Source organism: Aphelocoma coerulescens, chromosome 29 (genome assembly GCF_041296385.1).
Source record: "Aphelocoma coerulescens isolate FSJ_1873_10779 chromosome 29, UR_Acoe_1.0, whole genome shotgun sequence".
NCBI lineage: Eukaryota > Metazoa > Chordata > Aves > Passeriformes > Corvidae > Aphelocoma > Aphelocoma coerulescens.
In genome coordinates this window covers 2730668-2749345 of record NC_091042.1, presented here as the reverse complement: position 1 = coordinate 2749345, position 18678 = coordinate 2730668, and the positions used below count along the sequence as shown (strand labels likewise).

At 58.5% G+C, this 18678-nt stretch overlaps 3 protein-coding genes across 6 annotated transcripts; all 3 read left to right on the top strand.

Moving 5' to 3' along the window:
• Positions 1–1188: 1188 nt before the first annotated feature.
• SMARCD1 (SWI/SNF related BAF chromatin remodeling complex subunit D1) lies at positions 1189–8656 on the top strand. The gene is made up of 13 exons (XM_068997682.1): positions 1189–1353; positions 1428–1615; positions 2503–2545; positions 2640–2762; positions 3046–3168; positions 3653–3769; positions 4135–4236; positions 4532–4693; positions 4806–4903; positions 5330–5465; positions 5792–5914; positions 6156–6257; positions 6450–8656. The coding sequence occupies exons 1-13, from the start codon at positions 1189–1191 to the stop codon at positions 6501–6503; spliced, it is 1536 nt and encodes a 511-aa protein (XP_068853783.1). The 3' UTR covers positions 6504–8656.
• A 597-nt stretch (positions 8657–9253) lies between these two features.
• Positions 9254–14424, top strand: GPD1 (glycerol-3-phosphate dehydrogenase 1). The gene is made up of 8 exons (XM_068997648.1): positions 9254–9350; positions 9532–9709; positions 10103–10243; positions 10649–10787; positions 11687–11799; positions 11991–12224; positions 12629–12735; positions 12969–14424. The coding sequence occupies exons 1-8, from the start codon at positions 9310–9312 to the stop codon at positions 13063–13065; spliced, it is 1050 nt and encodes a 349-aa protein (XP_068853749.1). The 5' UTR covers positions 9254–9309; the 3' UTR covers positions 13066–14424.
• Positions 14425–16192: 1768 nt separating this feature from the next.
• On the top strand, positions 16193–18538 carry COX14 (cytochrome c oxidase assembly factor COX14). 4 transcript variants are annotated; one of them, XM_068997517.1, is made up of 2 exons: positions 16193–16270; positions 18023–18538. In XM_068997517.1, the coding sequence occupies exon 2, from the start codon at positions 18031–18033 to the stop codon at positions 18187–18189; it is 159 nt and encodes a 52-aa protein (XP_068853618.1). In that variant the 5' UTR covers positions 16193–16270; positions 18023–18030; the 3' UTR covers positions 18190–18538. The 4 variants fall into 4 exon arrangements, with proteins under 4 accessions (XP_068853618.1, XP_068853622.1, XP_068853619.1 ...); XM_068997521.1 differs by lacking the exon at positions 16193–16270 and adding an exon at positions 16773–16796; XM_068997518.1 differs by lacking the exon at positions 16193–16270 and adding an exon at positions 16897–16913.
• Positions 18539–18678: the final 140 nt, after the last annotated feature.

Genomic DNA, 18678 nt, shown 5'->3' with positions numbered 1-18678 from the left:
CGAGAGACAATCACACAGTCCTGGGTGCTGCTGCCCTGGAGCCAGAGCCAGGCTGGCTGGGCAGGGAAGTTTCCATGGAGCTGCCAGCAGGTGCAAGGGAGGCATTTGCAAAGCTGTTCCACCAAACCCTCGGGGCAGGAGAAAGGAGGAAGGACACAGTGAGGTCACCCCGGAGCTTCTCTCCAAGCTGAACAATCCCAGCTCTCCCAGCCTTTCCTCAGAGCAGAGCTGCTCCATCCCTCTGATCATCTTGATGCCTCCTCTGGACTCGCTCCAGCAGCTCCACATCCTCCCTGTGCTGGGACCCCCAGGCTGGAGGCAGCGCTCATCAGATGATCATCATTAATTGTTTAATTAATACTCGCGGTGTGACTGCCCACTTGGCTTTTTCCATGGATTAATGCTGACTGGATTTGTGTCCCTTTTCTCTCTGAGCACAGGAAACTGCTTCAGGGAAAAGGAACTTAATGTTAATACTTGCAGAAAGTGGCCTTTAACTCCAACTTCCTGCTCTCTGTGGAACCCCAGGGGAGACAGGAATCATTTCCCTGGTGCTCGGCCTGAACCTGGACAAACTGGACCCATTCATGGCCATTTGTTTTCCCCATAAGCTTCATCCCTAAGATCCCAGAATCCCAGAATCCCTGAGGGTGGAAAAGATCACCAAGTCCATGCTGTGATCGATCCCCACCAGAGCACCTGAGTGCCATGTCCAGTTGTTCCCTGGACATCTCCAGGGATGGCGTAGCCCCTTCCAATGCCTGACCACCCCTTCAGGGAAGAAATTCCTCCTGAACATTATGGAGGGCAGCTCTGGTGAGGGCTGTCACTGCCACACCTGCACACTGGAGCCCTTCATCCCTGGGGAAGCCACATCCATCTCCCTCCGAGCACATCCCGGAGCGAGGGCGGCTCCAGGACCAGGGCACAGGGGCTGTAATCACCGCCTTCCCAGCTTCTGGGACGATCCCGCACCCCCAGTCCCACTCCTCAAGGTCCCCGTTCCCACTCCTGATCCCCCTTCCCGCACTCCCAATCCCTCACGGCCCCAATTCCCCCCGAATCCCGCCGCTCGGTCCTCCCCACCGGCAGGGGGCGCTGCCGGCGGCGGGCGGGGGCGGCTCCGCCCCGGCGCTCCGCGCGCCGTGTGGGGCCGTTTCCGGTTCCGCTCCCTTTGTGCGGGACAAGATGGCGGCGCGGGCCGGGTTCCAGTCGGGGCCTGCGAGCGGCGGCGGCGCCGGGGCCGCGCCCGGGGCCGCGCTGGGCCCGGGAGCGCCGGGCGGGGCGGTGCGCATGGGCCCGGCGCCGGGGCAGGGCCTGTACCGCTCGCCGCTGCCCGGAGCCGCCTACCCGGTGAGGCGGGGCGGCACGGGGCGGGGCGCGGGGCCGGGCGCGGCGGGCGCTGACCGGGTCTCTTCTCTCCGCAGCGCCCCGGGATGCTGCCGGGCGGCCGCCTGGCGCCACAGGGCCCGGCCATGGGTCCTCCCGGGTACGGCGGGAGCCCTGCGGTGCGGCCCGCGCTGGCGCAGGCCGGGCTGGACCAGGCTCGCAAGCGGCCGGCGCCGCAGCAGCTTCAGCAGGTGCAGCCGCAGGCGGTGCCCAACCGCAACCACAAGTAAGGCACGGGGGCACGGGGAGCATCCTGGGGCTAACGGGGACACCCCAGGCTATTGGGGACATCCCGGGGCGTTCCCAGACAGTTGGAGCATCCCTGGGCGGAGGGGACATTCCTGGGCGGAGGGGACATCACCTGGGCAGAGGGGACATCACCTGGGCGGAGGGGACATCCTTGGGCAGAGGGGACATCCCTGGGCGGAGGGGACATCCCCATGGCTGTCTTGGGGTTCAGGAGAAATTTCTTCATGGAAATGGTCAGGCCTTGGAAGGGGCTGCCCAGGGAGGTGGTGGAGTTCCCATCCCTGGAGGTGTCCAGAGAGTGACTGGATGTGGCACTCAGTGCTCTGGGCTGCTGACAGGGTGGAGGTCGGGCACAGGTTGGACTCGAGGGGCTGGAAGGTCTTTTCCAGCCTCAAGGATTCTGGAGTTCTCGGCCATGGGGGCTGGAAGGTCCCGTCAGGACCTTGTGCATTCCCCTGGGGTTGGAGGACTCCCCACGGACAACACAGGGCAGGGCAGGGCTGAGTTTATGACACGTGCCTGCATCCCGATGTGATGCCCTAGCGAGAATGGAATTCATCCTGGATTTAAAATGCTGTTCCTGGAAAAGCCACTCCAAAGTTGATTGGGGCTGGAGGGTCACTTGGTTGTATCAGGCCCACCTTCCCAAGGGATGCAACGCCCTTTCCAATGGATGCAACCCCCTTTCCAACAGATGTAACTCCCTTCTGAGTGCTCAGAGGGGTGGGAAGCTTTGGGATAACCAGTTAGTCACACTGGAGCAGGGCCCAGGAGTCACTGGCCAGTTGCTGCTGGAGGTTTGTGGGTTCCTGTGCCCAGAACCGTTCCCATTTTCACGCCCGTTTTGCCTCTTGCCTCTGTCAGCGCCAAGAAGAAGAAGATGGCAGATAAAATCCTCCCTCAGCGGGTGAGTGGGGCACGGGGAGGGGCTCGGGGGGAGGTGAGGCAGCCCAGGGCACTCTGGGGAGCTGATGGGCATTTCCATCCTTGCTTGGGCACAGATCCGTGAGCTCGTGCCCGAATCCCAGGCCTACATGGACTTGTTGGCCTTTGAGAGGAAGCTGGACCAGACCATCATGAGGAAGCGCTTGGATATCCAGGAGGCTCTGAAACGCCCCATCAAGGTAGGGGAGGCCATGGGTCGTGTCCAGGGTTTGGAGGCTGCTGAGTTCAGGCAGCAGGAGGGCACTGAAGGGTCGTGTCCTGTGAGTGTGGCATGTCAGGGGTCCCAGTGCTCTGCACACAGCCGAGGACTGGGACCAGCAACACCTCTGTCCTCGCTGTCTGCCCCAGGAGAGGGGGAACGTGAGGCAGCTGAAAACACTGAGCTCAGTTTTAGCAAAACCTGTGCAGGACAGTTGGCCCTGTCCGTGGGGATTAACACTGGGCTGATGCTTTTTCCCGTAGCAAAAGCGAAAGCTGCGTATTTTTATCTCCAACACCTTCAACCCAGCCAAGTCGGATGCGGAGGATGGCGAAGGAACCGTCGCCTCCTGGGAGCTTCGGGTGGAAGGACGGCTGTTGGAGGATGTAAGTGGGAAGTACCCAACCTCAGAGGAGACTGTGGGTCTGGAATTGGCAATGAAACCAGTTTCCTAGTGTCTGAGAGCACAGCTAGGGCTTGATGTCCTCCTTCATCTCTGTTTTCCAAGGAGTCTGATGGTGACGAGACCGAGAGCCCAGCTTGGAGACCGATGGGTATCCCCATGGCAGGACATGAGTTGTCCAAAGCTCTTAGAGTTGTGAGAATCACTGGTGAGAGCAGCTCAGTGGCACTTGTGTCCCCGGCTCTGAGAACCAGGGCACTGGCATTGTACGTAACTGCTGAGGGGTTTAACTCCTGCGAGCTCATCTTTAACTCCAGTCTTTCCCTTTCTGACTTGGGAACTTGATTTTTGAGCACACGTTGGTGAATTCAGGCGTTCAGAACTTACAGGAGCTGTCGTGCACGGTGGCTGTGCTTAAGTGCTGAGACTTGCTGCCCTAACCCTCTTCCTCCCTGTGTTGCTTGCAGTCTGCTCTGTCCAAATATGATGCCACCAAGCAGAAAAGAAAATTTTCGTCCTTCTTTAAATCTCTGGTCATTGAACTTGATAAAGACCTGTATGGCCCTGACAATCACCTAGTAGAGGTGAGCTGCTTTTTGCTGTGTTTCCTCTAAAAGTGGGTTGGTGTTTCAGCAGGTTGGGTTTGGGTGTCATTAATAACTTGGCAGGTGGGAATCCTTGAGGCTCCTGACAGCCAGGAGCTCTTGAATTCTCCCTTTGGCTTTTCCTCTCACTTGCCGAAGGCCGGAACAAATGTACTGACTCTTGTTTCAAGCTCTGAGGGGGAAGAATTGGAGCTTTCTCTAGTTGGGTGGGATTTACTGGCAAAGCTTTTGGGTGCCCAGGAGCTTTCTCTAGTTGGGTGGGATTTACTGGCAAAGCTTTTGGGTGCCCAGGAGCAGGGGGAATCACGTGTGGAGGGGCTTCTAAATTCCCTCTCATGTTCCAGTGGCACAGGACTGCTACGACTCAGGAGACAGACGGCTTCCAGGTGAAGAGGCCGGGAGATGTGAACGTGCGCTGCACTGTCCTGCTGATGCTGGATTACCAGGTAGCATAGTAGGGAGAAATCCCTCCCTCTGGGGGTGGGCAGGCCCTGGCACAGGGTGCCCAGAGAGGCTGTGGCTGCCCCATCCGTGGAAGTGCCCGAGGCCAGGTTGGATGGGGCCTGGAGCAACCTGGGATAGTGGGAGGTGTCCCTGCCCAGGCAGGGGGTGGAATTGGGATTTCTTTAAGGTTCTTCCCAGCCCAAACCATTCCACGATTCCATGCTGGGAGCAGCAGTGCTGGCCATGTGCCATTACCTGTGTCTGGGGCCACCTCACCTCTCCGTGCTCTTTGTTCAGCCTCCCCAGTTCAAACTGGATCCGCGCCTGGCTCGGCTCCTGGGCATCCACACCCAGACCCGGCCCGTGATCATCCAGGCCCTGTGGCAGTACATCAAGACCCACAAGCTGCAGGACCCCCACGAGCGGGAGTTCGTCATCTGTGACAAGTACCTGCAGCAGGTGAGGAACGGCGGGGCTGGAACAGCAGCAGCTGCATCAGTTTCCCCGTGTGGGCAGCCGGGGGTGGCTGCACCGAGCCCCTGCTCCTCCCTCAGCCCTGTCTCTGTCACAGATATTTGAGTCGCAGCGGATGAAGTTCTCTGAAATCCCACAAAGGCTTCACGCCCTGCTGATGCCCCCTGAACCGATCATCATCAATCATGTGATCAGGTGAGCTCCTGTTTCCAGGAAGGAGCGGGAGGGATGGATGAGGCTGGCACGGGAAGACAGTGTGGTATGTCCTAATGTTCAGCAGCAGTTCCCGTGTTGCCTGTCACTGTTCCTTTGTACAAGAACAGCCACCTCCCTCATGGCCACACCCCTCTTCCAAAGGCACTCCCACGTCCCTGCTGTCCTTTGCTGTGGATGGAAACCTTGGAGCAATCACTCATTTCTTTTGCTGCAAAGCCCTCGGTGGGCTTTTGCTACTTTTGGGGCTGAGGCTGACAGTGGCATGGTTTGTCCCTGTCCCTGCCTGCAGCCCATTCGCTGCAGCATCCCCGAGGAGCTGCATTTGCTGCTTTCTTGAACTAGTCCCAGCTTTTGCCTTCTTTCTGGAGCTACTCCCTGATTTTGGCTTCTTGTGGATGTCCTCAGTGTTGACCCAAATGACCAGAAGAAAACAGCCTGCTATGACATTGATGTGGAGGTGGACGATACCCTGAAAACTCAGATGAATTCCTTTCTGCTCTCCACAGCCAGTCAACAGGAAATTGCTGCTCTGGATAATAAGGTAGGAAAAGCTCCTTCAGGTCTGCTGTCCTTGTTGCTGGGCAGGGATGTGTCTCTGGATGGGACAGGAGTGCTCTGTTGTTTGGAAGCTGCAGTGGGATGAGCCGTGCTTACAAACATGTGGCTGTACCTGGAAATGTAATTTTTAAAGCAAACTATAGTCTGTGGGAAAATTGGTGATATTTAGAGCAGGAAACTGAGAACTGAAAATCCTGGTAAGTGTAAGTCAACCAGAGAGTGTAAGAATTTGCCTTCTTGTGTTGGATCTCTTGATGTTTCTGACTCCTTCCCTGTTCAGCAGTTCTGTTCTGTGTTTGTCTCCTTCAGATCCATGAAACAATTGAGACCATCAACCAGCTGAAGACACAGCGCGAGTTCATGCTGAGCTTTGCCCGAGATCCTCAGGGCTTCATCAATGACTGGCTCCAGTCCCAGTGCCGGGATCTGAAGGTAAAAGCTTTGTCTTGTGTGGAAGGTGGTCCAGTTCACACTTTTCCCTCATTAGAATGAGCTCCCACAGAGAGAAAGAGGCAATTTCCTCCTCAGAAAGCGAGGCTGGGATTTGAGTCAAGCATAAGAAGCTGAGCTGAGTGCACTGAGATGTCTGTGAGGAAAGGGGAGGGGATGGGTTTGCTCAGCACAGGCAGAGCTGTTGCACTCGCTGAGCTGTTGTGTCCTTTGTGCTCCCCAGACAATGACTGATGTCGTTGGGAATCCCGAGGAGGAGCGCAGAGCCGAGTTCTACTTCCAGCCGTGGGCGCAGGAGGCCGTGTGCCGATACTTCTACTCCAAGGTGAGTGTCCCCGAGCAGGGGTCCCTCTCTGTGCCTGTCCCTCCTTGGGCCGCACGGTGCTGGGGGAAGGTGGCGGTTGCATCTCGCTCCCAGTTTGAGCTCACCCTTTCCCCGCTGGCTCCTGTGTTAACTGGGTGCTCTGGTGCTGCACCACCCCAGTGTGTTAATGCTGCGACTTGGCTCCTCTTGCAGGTGCAGCAGAGACGGCAGGAATTGGAGCAGGCCCTGGGGATCCGGAACACATAGGCTGCTCTGCTCCTCCCCAGGCAGAAGCATCACAGCTGTTTGTGGAGACAGAGCTGCAGAGCTCCCTGTTCCAGCTCACAGAATCCCACTCCGGCAGCGAGGCCCACGTTACTCATCCTGGTGTTGTCCCTGCTGGGGCAAGTCCAGGACACCTGGGGTCTCGTGGGCTGTGGCAAGCAGACAGGCTCCAATGAGCGCACATTTCTACCTGGTTTTCTTCCTGACTGTTGCCTTGTCAGTCCCAAGGCTTCCACGAGCGTCCCTATGACTCTGCACTGCCCGTAGTGTCCCCGGTAGCCAGAGTGACTCAGAGCATTCTCTCAGCCCATTCCTCCCCAACCAGCACCTGGTTGGGCACTCAGAGCTGGCTCTGAAGCCTGGCTCTGCTTTAAGGTGTGGCTGGGCTCTTCCGTGCCACATTTTACAGCCCGTGCCAGGCGCTGTCGTGGGCAGGATGCCGTGAGCTGACATACCTCCCTGCCCTCACCCCCTCCTCAGAGGGTGCTGCTGCACTGGGCTGCCTCATAGGTCACTCTCCTCCTTGAGGAAGTAACTGAACTGTGTAGAGAATTGCTTCTTCCCTTCTCCCTTCTTCCCTGCCCCGTTCCCTTCGTGTTCCGTGAAGGACTGTCCCAGGCTGGGATCACAGGGAGACAAGGCGTTGGCTTCCTGCAGGGATGTGGAAGCATTGGAGTGATGCAGCGCTCTGCACTTCAAACACCTGCAAGTGGGTTCCAGCAAACCACGTGGCTGCTTGTTTTCCCTGGAGCAGGGAGAAGGAATGCAGCAGCTGCCTGGAATTCTGCAGGGACAGTGTTGTAGGCTCATTCCTTTGGGACAGTTGTCCTGTGTCACTTGCTGTGGGGACCAGAGGCTCCTTCGTGTGGATCCAAGGGTGTAACAGGACAGTCCTTGGAAATGGACATTTTTTCAAGCATATATGTGAGTTAGCAGGTATTTCCATGCTGAAGCTCCTGTGGTTTTTAGTCAAGTTTTAGGCTGTGGGGCTGCCATAGGGCCCAGCATGGTTCAGGAATGTACAAATAGATTTTCTCCACTGTGAGGAGTAGCAGCCCCGATGCCTCCTCCTGGAATGAGTTACTGGTGGTCAGGCTTAGGAGAATGAAATAGCTCCTCTTCACCCTGATCGCAGTGTTTCTGCTCGGGACTGTAATGCAAATGGACTCAAAAGTTGGTCTGACTCTTGGAATAGCTGCAGGATCATGTTACTGATGAGCCCTCACCCAGTTCAGTGTGGCTGGGGAGCTGCTGTGAGTTGGAGCGCCTGGGTGGCCCTACTACTCCTTGTGTCTGTGTTACTACATGTCTGTGAGTAATAGACTCTCGACTTCCCCTCTCCTTTGCCCTTCTGAAATGCTCCTCTGTGGTACTGGGGTGAAGGTCTTGGTGCTGGAGAAGCAGCCCCTGACTCCTCAGGGTACTCCCACAGGAGGGATGCTGAGTTCTACATAGGCAAACGTAGCTGTTGCAGAGTAACTGCTTTTCTTAACTGAATATTACGGTTTTTTCCATGGACCAAATTTTTTTTTTTGTACTGTATCCTTGTAGACGTCACCCAGTTTTAATAAAAGACTCCTGTGAAGGAAGCTGTCCTCCTTCCATGCTGACAGCCACACTCTCCCAGCTGCCACGGGGGATGAGACTGGTGACTCCCAGAGAAGGGACAGGATTATCTCTGCCTTCTTTTCAAAGCCAGCAGGGTTAAGTGACTGGAGAGAAAATGTTCTTCATATTTTGGCCATTTATAGCGAGCCCTTCATGAAGGGATGTCCCAGCTTGCAGACTCTGCTAAGCCTTTGCAAAATGCTTTTGTGGTAAACAAAGTAACTTGAGCAAAACTGGAAATCCAGTGGCCAGGGCTAATAAATCCTGAACTGCCCCGTGTCCAGTTTGCTGGATTGTGGCAGCCAGTTGGACATCCCAGGGGAGTAGGGCAGAATTTGGAGGAAACTGTATTAAAGTGTACATACAAGGGTTTAAAATTATGCAAAAGGGGATTTATTCTCTTCACCCTGCTTGTTTATAGAACGTAAATGCCTTGCTGCACACCTGGGAGCCCCTGGGGCAAGGGAAGGATCCTCTGTGTGACAAGAAAAGTGCTGCTGCCTCAGGCTGTGATGGGGGCAGGAGCCGAGTCCTGGGGCTGCACCAGGTGGTTCCTGTTCCTTCGTGGTGGGGAAATGGCCCTTTTTAGCAGGAGGGGGACAATGAAATTCTTTAATGCAGAAAGGCTCAGCAGTCACGAGTCACAGGCCTCATGGGGTCTGCAGCTTCCTCACGAGGGGCAGCTCTGATCCCTGCTCTCTTGGACAGGGACAGGACCCAGGGGAACGGCTGGAGCTGTGTCAGGGGGGTTGGGATGGGTATTAGGAAGAGGATTTTTTTCCCCCAGAGGGTGCTCAGGCACTGAACAGGCTCCCCAGGGAATGGTCACAACCCTGACCGTGCCAGAGCTCAAGGGACATTTGGACAACGCTGTCAGGCACAGGGTGGGATTGTCGGGGTGTCCTGTGCAGAGCCAGGGCTTGGACTCAGTGATCCTTGTGGGTCCCTTCCAGCTCAGGATATTCCGTAATTCTGTGATTCTGTGACTCCTGGTTCTGCGGGATCTGAGCTGCTCCAGGGCAGCGCTCTGCACCTGCCGAGCACCGGCCGTGCCTGGAGCGGGTGCCCGGTGCCCCCGGGGCGAGGCGGGGCCGGGGGCGGGCCGGGGCCGCCCCTGCTCCGGGCAGCCTTGAAATAGCAGCGGCGGGTTCCGCGCCCGCAGAGCCCCGGTCCCGGCACCATGGGTGGCAAGAAGGTTTGCATCGTGGGTTCTGGCAACTGGTGAGCGCCGGGCACCCGGCTCCCCTCGGCGAGCACAGCGCGGTCCCTGTCCTCCCCTGTGCCCCCCCCGGCACCCCCGGTAGCCGGTGCCAGCCGTCCCCATTCCTGCAGGTCACAGGGTGACCTGTGGTTCCCTGGGCTCCCCAGTGCCCACAGCCACGGCCTTCCTCTGCCCTCGCAGGGGCTCAGCCATCGCCAAGATCGCCGGCAGCAACACAGCGAGGCTGAGCAGCTTCGAGAGCCAGGTGAACATGTGGGTGCTGGAGGAGGAGGTGGGCGGCCGGCGGCTCACGGACATCATCAACACAGAGCACGAGAATGTCAAGTACCTGCCGGGGCACAAGCTGCCCCCCAACGTGGTAAGTGTGGGCTGCCAGCAGCCTCTCCGAGGGGCAGAGCTGACGGCCGGGCTCTGCAGAGAGGCCAGCAGCTCTGGGGGTTGCTGGAACCCCGGGGTGTGAAGGCAGGGGATGCACTGGGCTGTGCGGGGCTCAGTTGTGCCCTCTCTCTGACCTTCATCTTGTGCTTGGATGAGCTGCAGCCCTGGCTGCTCTCACTGCCCACCTTTGCCCCTGCTCTGGCATCCCACAGACTGGGCTGGAGGCCATGTGGCTGCCTCTGAGCTGGCATCATCCCACTCTGCTCCAGCCCCTCTGCCCTGCCAGCTCTAGCAGGGACCTCAGCATGGTGACTTTGGGCCCTTCCTTCCCTTCCAGCTTCCCAGTCCCTAACAACAGTCACATTTTATTCAGGTGGCAGAGCCAGACTTGCTCAAAGCCTGTGCAGGGGCCGATGTCCTCCTGTTCGTGGTGCCCCACCAGTTCATCGGCCAAGTCTGTGACCAGCTCAAGGGCCACGTGAAGAAAGAGGCTGTTGGGGTGTCGCTCATCAAGGTGTGAGCAGGAGCAGCACTCGCCAGGGTGCTGGGCCAAGGCAGGGGAGCTGGAAGCAGCCTGGCTTGGAGGGGCTGCTAGGGGGATCCGGGGATTTTGGAGAAGAAATGGGCAGCGAGGGGAAGAAGGGAAGTGGGGGCAGAGTCTTTGTGGGGATTTGGAGGTGTTGGTGAAGAAGGGTGAGGGCATATGGGGGATCTCAGGTGCTGAGCAGGGTGCAGCTCTGCATGTCAGGATCGGTTGGAGCATTGCAGCACAGGGAATGACGGGATCGGTGTCCAGGAGGGGCAGGTGCTCATGGTCTGGTTGGCAAGGTGATGTTCAGTCAAAGGTTGGACTCAATGTCCTTAGGGATCTTTTCCAGTCTAATTGATTCTGTGCTCTCTGTCCCTGGCTGTCTCCCAGGGCGTGGATGAAGGACCAGATGGGCTGAGGCTGATCTCAGACATCATCCATGAGAAACTGGGAATAGAAATGAACGTGCTCATGGGGGCCAACATTGCCAGCGAAGTGGCAGAAGAGAAGTTCTGTGAAACCACCATCGGTAAGGAGCCAGCATCCCTCCTCGTTAGCAGCTTTCCTTTGTGATGAGCAGAAGAGGCAAAGGGCGGAGTACAGCGCAGCTCAGAGTCCTGCTGCTTCTGGTGAACTGGCCCTGTTCCCTGGGAAGGCAGGAGACTCCATAGGAGCTGGCTGAGCTCATTTCCAGGGTTTATGATGGGATCACTCGCTTCATTAACAATAGAGTTGTGTAGCTGAAAATTCCTGCCAGCATGGACCCAGCGTCAGGCAGCTGCCTGGCACAAATTAAAGGAGTTGGTGCCTTTAGGAATAAGTTCCATCCTTGATTTCCTTGGGCTTCACAGGATGCCCACCTGGATCTCATGTTATTGCCAGCCACGGCTGCTTGGACGTTCAGCTGGTGACTGTTCCAACATCCTCCACGCTGTTGGGAACTGTGCAGAGCTCACCAGTTGTACAGAGCCAAAACAAACAGGACTGTTTGCTGGGTCAGAAGTTGTGGCATTCAAAGTGTCTGTTTTATTAAACAACAGCAAACCCGCTGGGCAGAAGGCTGGGGAGGTGGAGCAGAGCCCACAACCCCTGCGAGCACACAGGACCCTGCAGGGACAGGGAGGACAAAAAGCTCCAACCCCAAATTTGCAACCTTTGAAGATGCCTTTAACCTACTGAGCATTCAGGAGGTCGTTTCTGTCTTGCTTGACACAGCAGCAGGGGTTTTCCCTGTCTCCTGGGAATGCCAAGGTTGAACGTTGCTTATCTGTCAGGCAATGTGTGCCTGGCTCTCTGTGGACCTGCAAATGTTTAGCAATGTCCAGCGGTTGGGCAATAGGTTCCTCTCACTGGATGACCTTCAAGAGAGCATGGACCTGCCTCAGGGTCTTCCCCATCACCTTCCTCCTCGTCCCTTTGTTTCCTCAGGCTGCAAGAACGTGAAGCACGGGCAGATGCTGAAGGACCTGATGCAGACACCCAACTTCCGTGTGTCAGTGGTGCAGGAAGCCGACGTTGTAGAGATCTGTGGGGCTCTCAAGGTGGGTGTGCAGGGCTTGGATAGCAGAGCCTGGGAGTCTGCAGGGCTCTGCAGGGAGCTCAGGGGAGGAGGGATGATGGGCACTGGCACAGACAGCAGCAAGTGCTTGGGATCACACAGGCTGCTCATGGATGCAGCCAAGCCCTGAGCTCCGTTGGGAAGAGATCCCTCCACGTTGCCATTGTTTTCCAGAATGTGGTAGCCGTAGGAGCTGGCTTCTGTGACGGGCTTGGCTACGGCGACAACACGAAGGCTGCCGTGATCCGCCTGGGCCTGATGGAGATGATTGGCTTTGCCAAACTCTTCTGTAAGGGCCCCGTCACCCCCTCCACCTTCCTGGAGAGCTGTGGCGTTGCAGACCTCATCACCACCTGCTATGGGGGCCGCAACCGCAAGGTTGCCGAGGCTTTTGCCAAGACTGGGAAGGTGAGCAGAGCTGGAAGCAGCTGATACTGATGTGTGTGTGGAGGAAGCTGTGTCAGGGGAGGTTTAGGCTGGATATCAGGAAAAGGTTCTTCACCCAGAGGGTGGTTGGGCTCCCCAAGGCTGCCAGAGTTCAAGGGGAGTTTGGACAACGCTCTCAGGCACAGGGTGGGATTGTCGGGGTGTCTGTGCAGGGCCAGGAGTTCAACTGGATGATCCTTGTGGGTCCCTTCCAACTCAGGATATTCCATGATTCTATGATGCCTACATCAACCTGGTGAGCAGGCAGGGAGGTGATCCTGTGGGTTCTGCCTGCGCTTGGCTGGTGCTGCAGCCCAGCTCCAGAGCGGGAACGTGGTGCAGCAGCCGGATTGCAGGTCCAGCTCCTCACTGCTGGGTTGTTTCAGTCCATCGAGCAGCTGGAGAAGGAGATGCTGAATGGGCAGAAGCTGCAGGGTCCCCAGACATCTGCTGAGCTGCATCGAATCCTCAAGAGCAAGAATGTAGTGGAGAAGTGAGTGCTGGAATCTCTGTGTGCTTCATTGGGGTGGGGCTGGGACCTTTTCAGAAGCAGCAGGGGGGGAAAGCCCCTTGGTGTCTCTGCACTGCCCACGTCACACCAGCTGGGCAGGAATGGCCTGTTGGATGGGCCACAGTGCCACTGGCCCACCTGCTCCTGCATGCCATGACAGAAGTCGAGGTGCTCAGACTCTGCCATCTCTGGTGACTTTCTTTGTCTGCCCACAGGTTCCCCCTCTTCACTGCTGTGTATCGGATCTGCTACGAGGGAAAACCTGTCACCGACTTCATCACGTGTCTCCAGAACCACCCTGAGCACATGTAAGGGGCTCTGCCTGCAGACCACAGGCCCAGCTGAGATGTGCTGACAGCTCCTGCCCACACCAACCTGATCTGCTGCCACAGCCTTGGATGGAGTCCAGGTCTCCTGGGAGCCTTTGCAGACTGCTGGAAGGGCAGAGGTTCCCTTCCCCAGCCCTGGACACTGCCCTGGACACTGAGCCTGGCACAGAAGTACCTGCTGACCTCTTTTTCTCTTTGAAGGGCTCATTTAATTTTTGCTGCTGTCTAAGGTCTGCCCTGAGCAGGGCTGAACATCCTCCTTCCACTTCCTCTTGCCACAGTGGATTCAGCTCTGGGAAGGACTCTGCCAGGCAATCATGATAGATAAGGTCTGGGCACTGTCGGAGAGGGCAAACAGTGTCCCAGGTCCTCCCTCTTAGCCCCATGGGGCCACTCTGGGTGACACCAGCTCTTCCCTACCTGCTGCTGCTTTTGCATTCCCTGGCTGGTGGAGAGGGCACAGTCCCCTGCCAGGTGAGTGGAGCTCCTCAGGACTTCCAGAGGTGCTGAGGATCTTTCTAAGCAGCACCAGCACAGACAATGGCATTCCTTGCCAGCTGGGCATGTGCTGCTTTCCCCCAGCTGTTCCTGCTGACTCAGGGACACGCTGGAGCTTGTTTATTTAGAACTTTTGCTCTCTCTATCAGACCTGGCCCCAGCCCTGGGGGGCTCCCCTGTTGTCACAGGTTAGCCTGTGCTAATTCCATGCCCGCTGACTTCTCTCCCTGTCTCAGTTTGTCCTCTGGGGCTTGGCACTGTGGGGACCAACTGCCCCCGAGTCTGTGTGAGCAGCTGGTGTGACCCCTGGCTCGTACCTGCACAGCAGGCAGATGGGTCACCACAAGGCACCTGGGTCATGTTGCTGTTAAATAAATGCTCCACGGCCACCCTTTGCCTTCCTCTGGCTCGCTTCAGCCTGTGCTTTAGACGGCTCTGTGCTTCCACGTGTGGCTGTCCAGGAGCTCAGGAAGGAGGTCCCACACTTTCCCTCATGTGGGGATGCTGCAAGCTGCCCACTGGCACTGGGGCAGGAACAGGCATATGGTCCACAACAGGTACATGGAGATGTCCAACATCCCAGGACAGGATAGAGGTTTTGGGCCTCACACTGAGCCTTTGAAGTTTGTCCCTTGTCCGGCCAGGTGCCACATGTCCCTCTGCTCCTCTGAAGCTGGCAGTGTTTGCTCAGGCCAGCGCGTCCAGTGGTCACTGATCCTACCTGGGCTGGAAGGCTGGAGTGCTGCAGGGCTCCCTGTTCTCCCCCATTCAAGTCCCAGAGCCAAGGGGTCTCTGACTGGCAGTGTACCTTTAAAATAACAATAAACATGGAGAGGAGATAGGAGATGCTCTCCTTGTTCTGCAGCTCCAGTGCGTCGCTGTCGCTGGGTTGGTGCCTGCTGGACTTCCTGAGTGCTCAGAACAGGGCACTGCCCGTTCCCTCCTGGCTCTGCACCCTCCCGTGCTGTCCCAGAAACAGCAAGAATGTCCCTGTAGGTCCCTGTTTAGCCACAACGTCACAGAGTGTCCCACTTGCTTTGTCTTAGCAACGGTTCCAGGATTAAAATTTGGCCATAGGACTATGGTGGGTTGGGATTGCAACATTGAGCCAGGTCCAGAGTCCTCACCTGGGGCCTGCAGGAGCCAGGCCAGGACCCCACTGTGCCCCACACACCCCAGGCCTCCCCTCCTCTGATGTTTGGGCTTCCCAGGACACGCTGTGGGATTTTATTCATCTCTTCCCAGCTGCTTTTCCCAGACTCGCCTTTTCCCTGTGTGTCTTTAAAGGAGCCCCGTACTGAGTGACCTTTCCAGGGCTCTGAACCCTCTGCTCGGTGTCTTACGAGGGGAATTTAATCTGCTGGCACTGCACTTGTTTCTGTGCCTTTTATTAGCCACGTTTTCTCAGCAGGCACTCTGCGACCTTTAAATTCAGCAGAGCTGTCGTATGGGGAGAGCCGACACGGCTTCCTCTGTTGAGGAGCTTTATTGAGCTTGGAGGGAGGATAAAGGAAGTCCAGCGTGTTCCTGCAGGGCTGGCACGACTTGTAGTTCTCTTTGTCTTCAAGGGCTTCAGGAATCCAAGTGTTTGGATATGAGGCTCATGCAGGAGAGAGGGTCCCTGAGCTCTGCTCCCTCACACAAACTCGAGTCAGCACCTGCCTGGAGCTGCAGCAGGACCAAGCAGGGATTTGTGTTTAGCTGGGAGCTCCTTTGAGATGGAAATGCTTTGTGCATTCCCCTTGTCCACGTTTCTTTGACCCTGGAAGAGCCCAAGTCCCTGCAGACCCTTGCTGAAGGTCCCGGGTCTCACGTGGGGGGACCAGCACACTGATCTCTTGCTTTTAGACACCCCACACGGGAGCTGGATTTCCCGACCTATAAAAAGTCTTCCCTTTGCCATTTGGAATTATGTTCTGCAGGCTCAGCACATCCCAGTGCTGCAGCCCTGGGCGCTGCTGCTAGGGAAAGGAGGATGAGGAGGGGAAAAAGAGTGACTCCGGCAGCTTTGGAGCTCGAGAGAGCCCTGGATAGAGCAGGGCTGGGACAGCAGAGTTCAAGTGCTGGAAAGGAGCTCCTGAGGGGAGCAGCTGCCACAGGGGGGACGGGAAGGAGCGTGGGGGAACACGGCCTCTAGGGAAGGGGGCTCCGGGCTGGGGGCACACTGGGACCCTGGGCAGGCACCAGGGCCCTTGGGAGGGCGCCGGGGTCCTTGGAATGGCACTGAGACCCTCAAGAAAGTGCTGGGACCCTCGGGGAGGCGCTGGGACCCTCAGGATGGCACCACAGCCCTTGTGAAGCCACCATGACCACTGGGATGGCACCGCGCCTCCGAGGCTCAGGGCTACAGCAGGGCCCGGAGCGCCTCGGCTCCATCCATGCGCGGCCAAGGACTGTCCCTTGCGGGCTGTCGGCGCCGCACCTCAGACAGGGAGAGCCGCGGGCGGGGTCGTGCAGGGAGGCCCCTGCGGCCGGGGTCGTGCAGGGAGGCCCCTGCGGGCGGCGATGGCGGCCAGAGCGGCTCCTGAGGGGGCACGGCGGCGGGGCCGCCGCCAGGGGGCGCTGCGCTCACCGCGCGGGCTTCCCGCGCCCGCCGGCGGCCACACGTGACAGCGGCACACGTGACGACACGAGGCACGTGACAGGCACGTGACGCGGGCCGGGAGCGCGGCGGAGCGGGGACGGGAGCGGTGAGTGAGGGGGAACGGGATGGGACAGGACGGGATGGGAGCGGTGAGTGAGGGGGGACGGGATGGGACAGGACGGGATGGGAGCGGTGAGTGAGGGGGAACGGGACGGGAGCGGTGAGTGAGGGGGAACGGGACGGGAGCGGTGAGTGAGGGGGGACGGGATGGGACAGGACGGGATGGGAGCGGTGAGTGAGGGGGAACGGGACGGGAGCGGTGAGTGAGGGGCAACGGGAGCTGTGAGTGAGGGGGAACGGGACGGGAGCGGTGAGTGAGGGGGAACGGGAGCGGTGAGTGAGGGGGGACGGGACGGGAGCGGTGAGTGAGGGGGGACGGGATGGGACAGGACGGGATGGGAGCGGTGAGTGAGGGGGAACGGGACGGGAGCGGTGAGTGAGGGGCAACGGGAGCTGTGAGTGAGGGGGAACGGGACGGGAGCGGTGAGTGAGGGGGAACGGGAGCGGTGAGTGAGGGGGGACGGGAGCGGTGAGTGAGGGGGAACGGGATGGGACAGGACGGGATGGGAGCGGTGAGTGAGGGGGAACGGGACGGGAGCGGTGAGTGAGGGGGAACGGGATGGGACAGGACGGGACGGGAGCGGTGAGTGAGGGGGAACGGGAGCGGTGAGTGAGGGGGGACGGGAGCGGTGAGTGAGGGAGGACGGGACGGGATGGAGCGGATGATGGAGCGGATGATGGAGGGGATGATGGACGGACCGGGTGAATCCGCGCTCTCGACCCCGCTCACCGCCGCCTTCTTGGGGGCCCGTAGTCAGTGAGTTCACCAGGGACCGCTGCTGGGCCCATTCTCATTCAACGTGTTCACCACCGACCTGGATAAAAGGATCGAATGTACCCTGAGCAGGTCTGGTGATGATACGAAACGTGGGACAGTGGCTCATCCACCCCGGGCTGCACTGCCATTCAGTGGGGCCTCCATCGGCTGGAGAATTGGGCAAACAGAAACCTAGTGATTTAGTAGAATAATGAGGCTCAACAAGAGCAAGTGCAGGATCCTGCACCTGCGGAGGAATAGCCCCAAGTACCATCACTGGTTGGGGGTGATCTGCTGGAGAGCAGCTCTGTGAAGGACCTAGGGTTCCCGGTGGGTGACAAGTTGCCCATGAGCTCGCAGAGTGACCTGGGGCCAGGAGGACCAGTGGGATCCTGGGATGCATTGGGAAGAGCGTGGCCAGCAGGTCAGGGAGGGGATCCTGTCCCTTGGCCTTAGAGAAGCACATCTGGAGTGCTCTGTCCAGTTCTGGGCTCCTCACAACAGGACAGAAAAGGAGCTGCTGGAGAGGGTCCAGTGCAGGCCACAAAGATGTTGAGGGACCTGGAGCATCTCTCTGAGGAGAGACTCTGGGAGCTGGCCCTGGTTAGTCTGGAGAGGAGAAGACTGAGAGGGGATTTTATGAATACATATAAATTATCTCCAGGGGGTCAGAGGATGGTGCCAGACTCTTTTTGGTGATGCCCAGAAACAGGACAAGGAGCAACAGCCATAAACTACACCACAAGGAAGTTTTATCTCAACATGAGGAAGAACTTCTTTCCATGGGGGGCAGAGCACTGGAACAGCTGCCCATGGAGTCATGGGAGTCTCCCTCTCTGGAGACACTCCAAGCCCACCTGGACACATTTCAGTGCTACCTGCCCTGGGTGACCCTGCCTGGACACGGGGGGATTGGACTGGATGATCTCCAGAGGTCCCTTCCAACCCTGCCCATCCTGGGGTTCCGTGTCTCTCTCGCAGGTGCAGCCATGGTGTCCAGAAAGCAGCTGGCAGACTTTGGCTACAAGGCGTTCTCGGGCTCCATGATGCTGCTGACGGTGTACGCCGGGTACCTGTGCAGTGTCCGCGTCCAGCGGATTCTCCAGCGCCGCCGCGAGCGGGAGAACGCGCCCGGCCCCGAGAGCTGAGTCCGTGCTGGGACCGGCCCTGGGAGCTGCGCCCGGCCCCGAGAGCTGAGCCCGCGCTGGGACCGGCCCTGGGAGCTGCGCCCGGCCCCGAGAGCTGAGCCCGCGCTGGGACCGGCCCTGGAAGCTGCGCCCGGCCCCGAGAGCTGAGCCCGCGCTGGGACCGGCCCTGGGAGCTGCGCCCGGCCCCGAGAGCTGAGCCCGCGCTGGGACCGGCCCTGGGAGCTGCGCCCGGCCTTGGGAGCTGCGCCCGGCCCCGAGAACTGAGCCCGCGCTGGGACCGGCCCCACGTTCCCGGTCCTCCCTGGGCTGGGGGAGGCAGATGGAACGCAATAAAACCCCTGTGAAAGTGGATGGTGTGGTGCTGTGTGGTGTCCCCCAAGTCACAGACTGGGCTGGGCTGGGCTGGGAGGAACCTCAAAGGTCACTCGGTTCCACCCCCCTTCCATGGGCAGGGACAACTTCCATGAGTTCATCACTATTCTGTCCTTC

Excerpts from the sequence above, each read along its gene's own strand:
- SMARCD1 (XM_068997682.1), top strand. The coding sequence starts at position 1,189 with ATGGCGGCGCGGGCCGGGTTCCAGTCGGGGCCTGCGAGCGGCGGCGGC. Across the intron at positions 2,546-2,639 it reads ATAAAATCCTCCCTCAGCGG|ATCCGTGAGCTCGTGCCCGA; the intron begins GTGAGTGGGGCA and ends GCTTGGGCACAG. Across the intron at positions 4,694-4,805 it reads GTGACAAGTACCTGCAGCAG|ATATTTGAGTCGCAGCGGAT; the intron begins GTGAGGAACGGC and ends TCTCTGTCACAG.
- GPD1 (XM_068997648.1), top strand. The coding sequence starts at position 9,310 with ATGGGTGGCAAGAAGGTTTGCATCGTGGGTTCTGGCAACTG. Across the intron at positions 10,244-10,648 it reads TTGGGGTGTCGCTCATCAAG|GGCGTGGATGAAGGACCAGA; the intron begins GTGTGAGCAGGA and ends GCTGTCTCCCAG. Across the intron at positions 11,800-11,990 it reads AGATCTGTGGGGCTCTCAAG|AATGTGGTAGCCGTAGGAGC; the intron begins GTGGGTGTGCAG and ends ATTGTTTTCCAG.
- COX14 (XM_068997517.1), top strand. The coding sequence starts at position 18,031 with ATGGTGTCCAGAAAGCAGCTGGCAGACTTTGGCTACAAGGCGTTCTCG.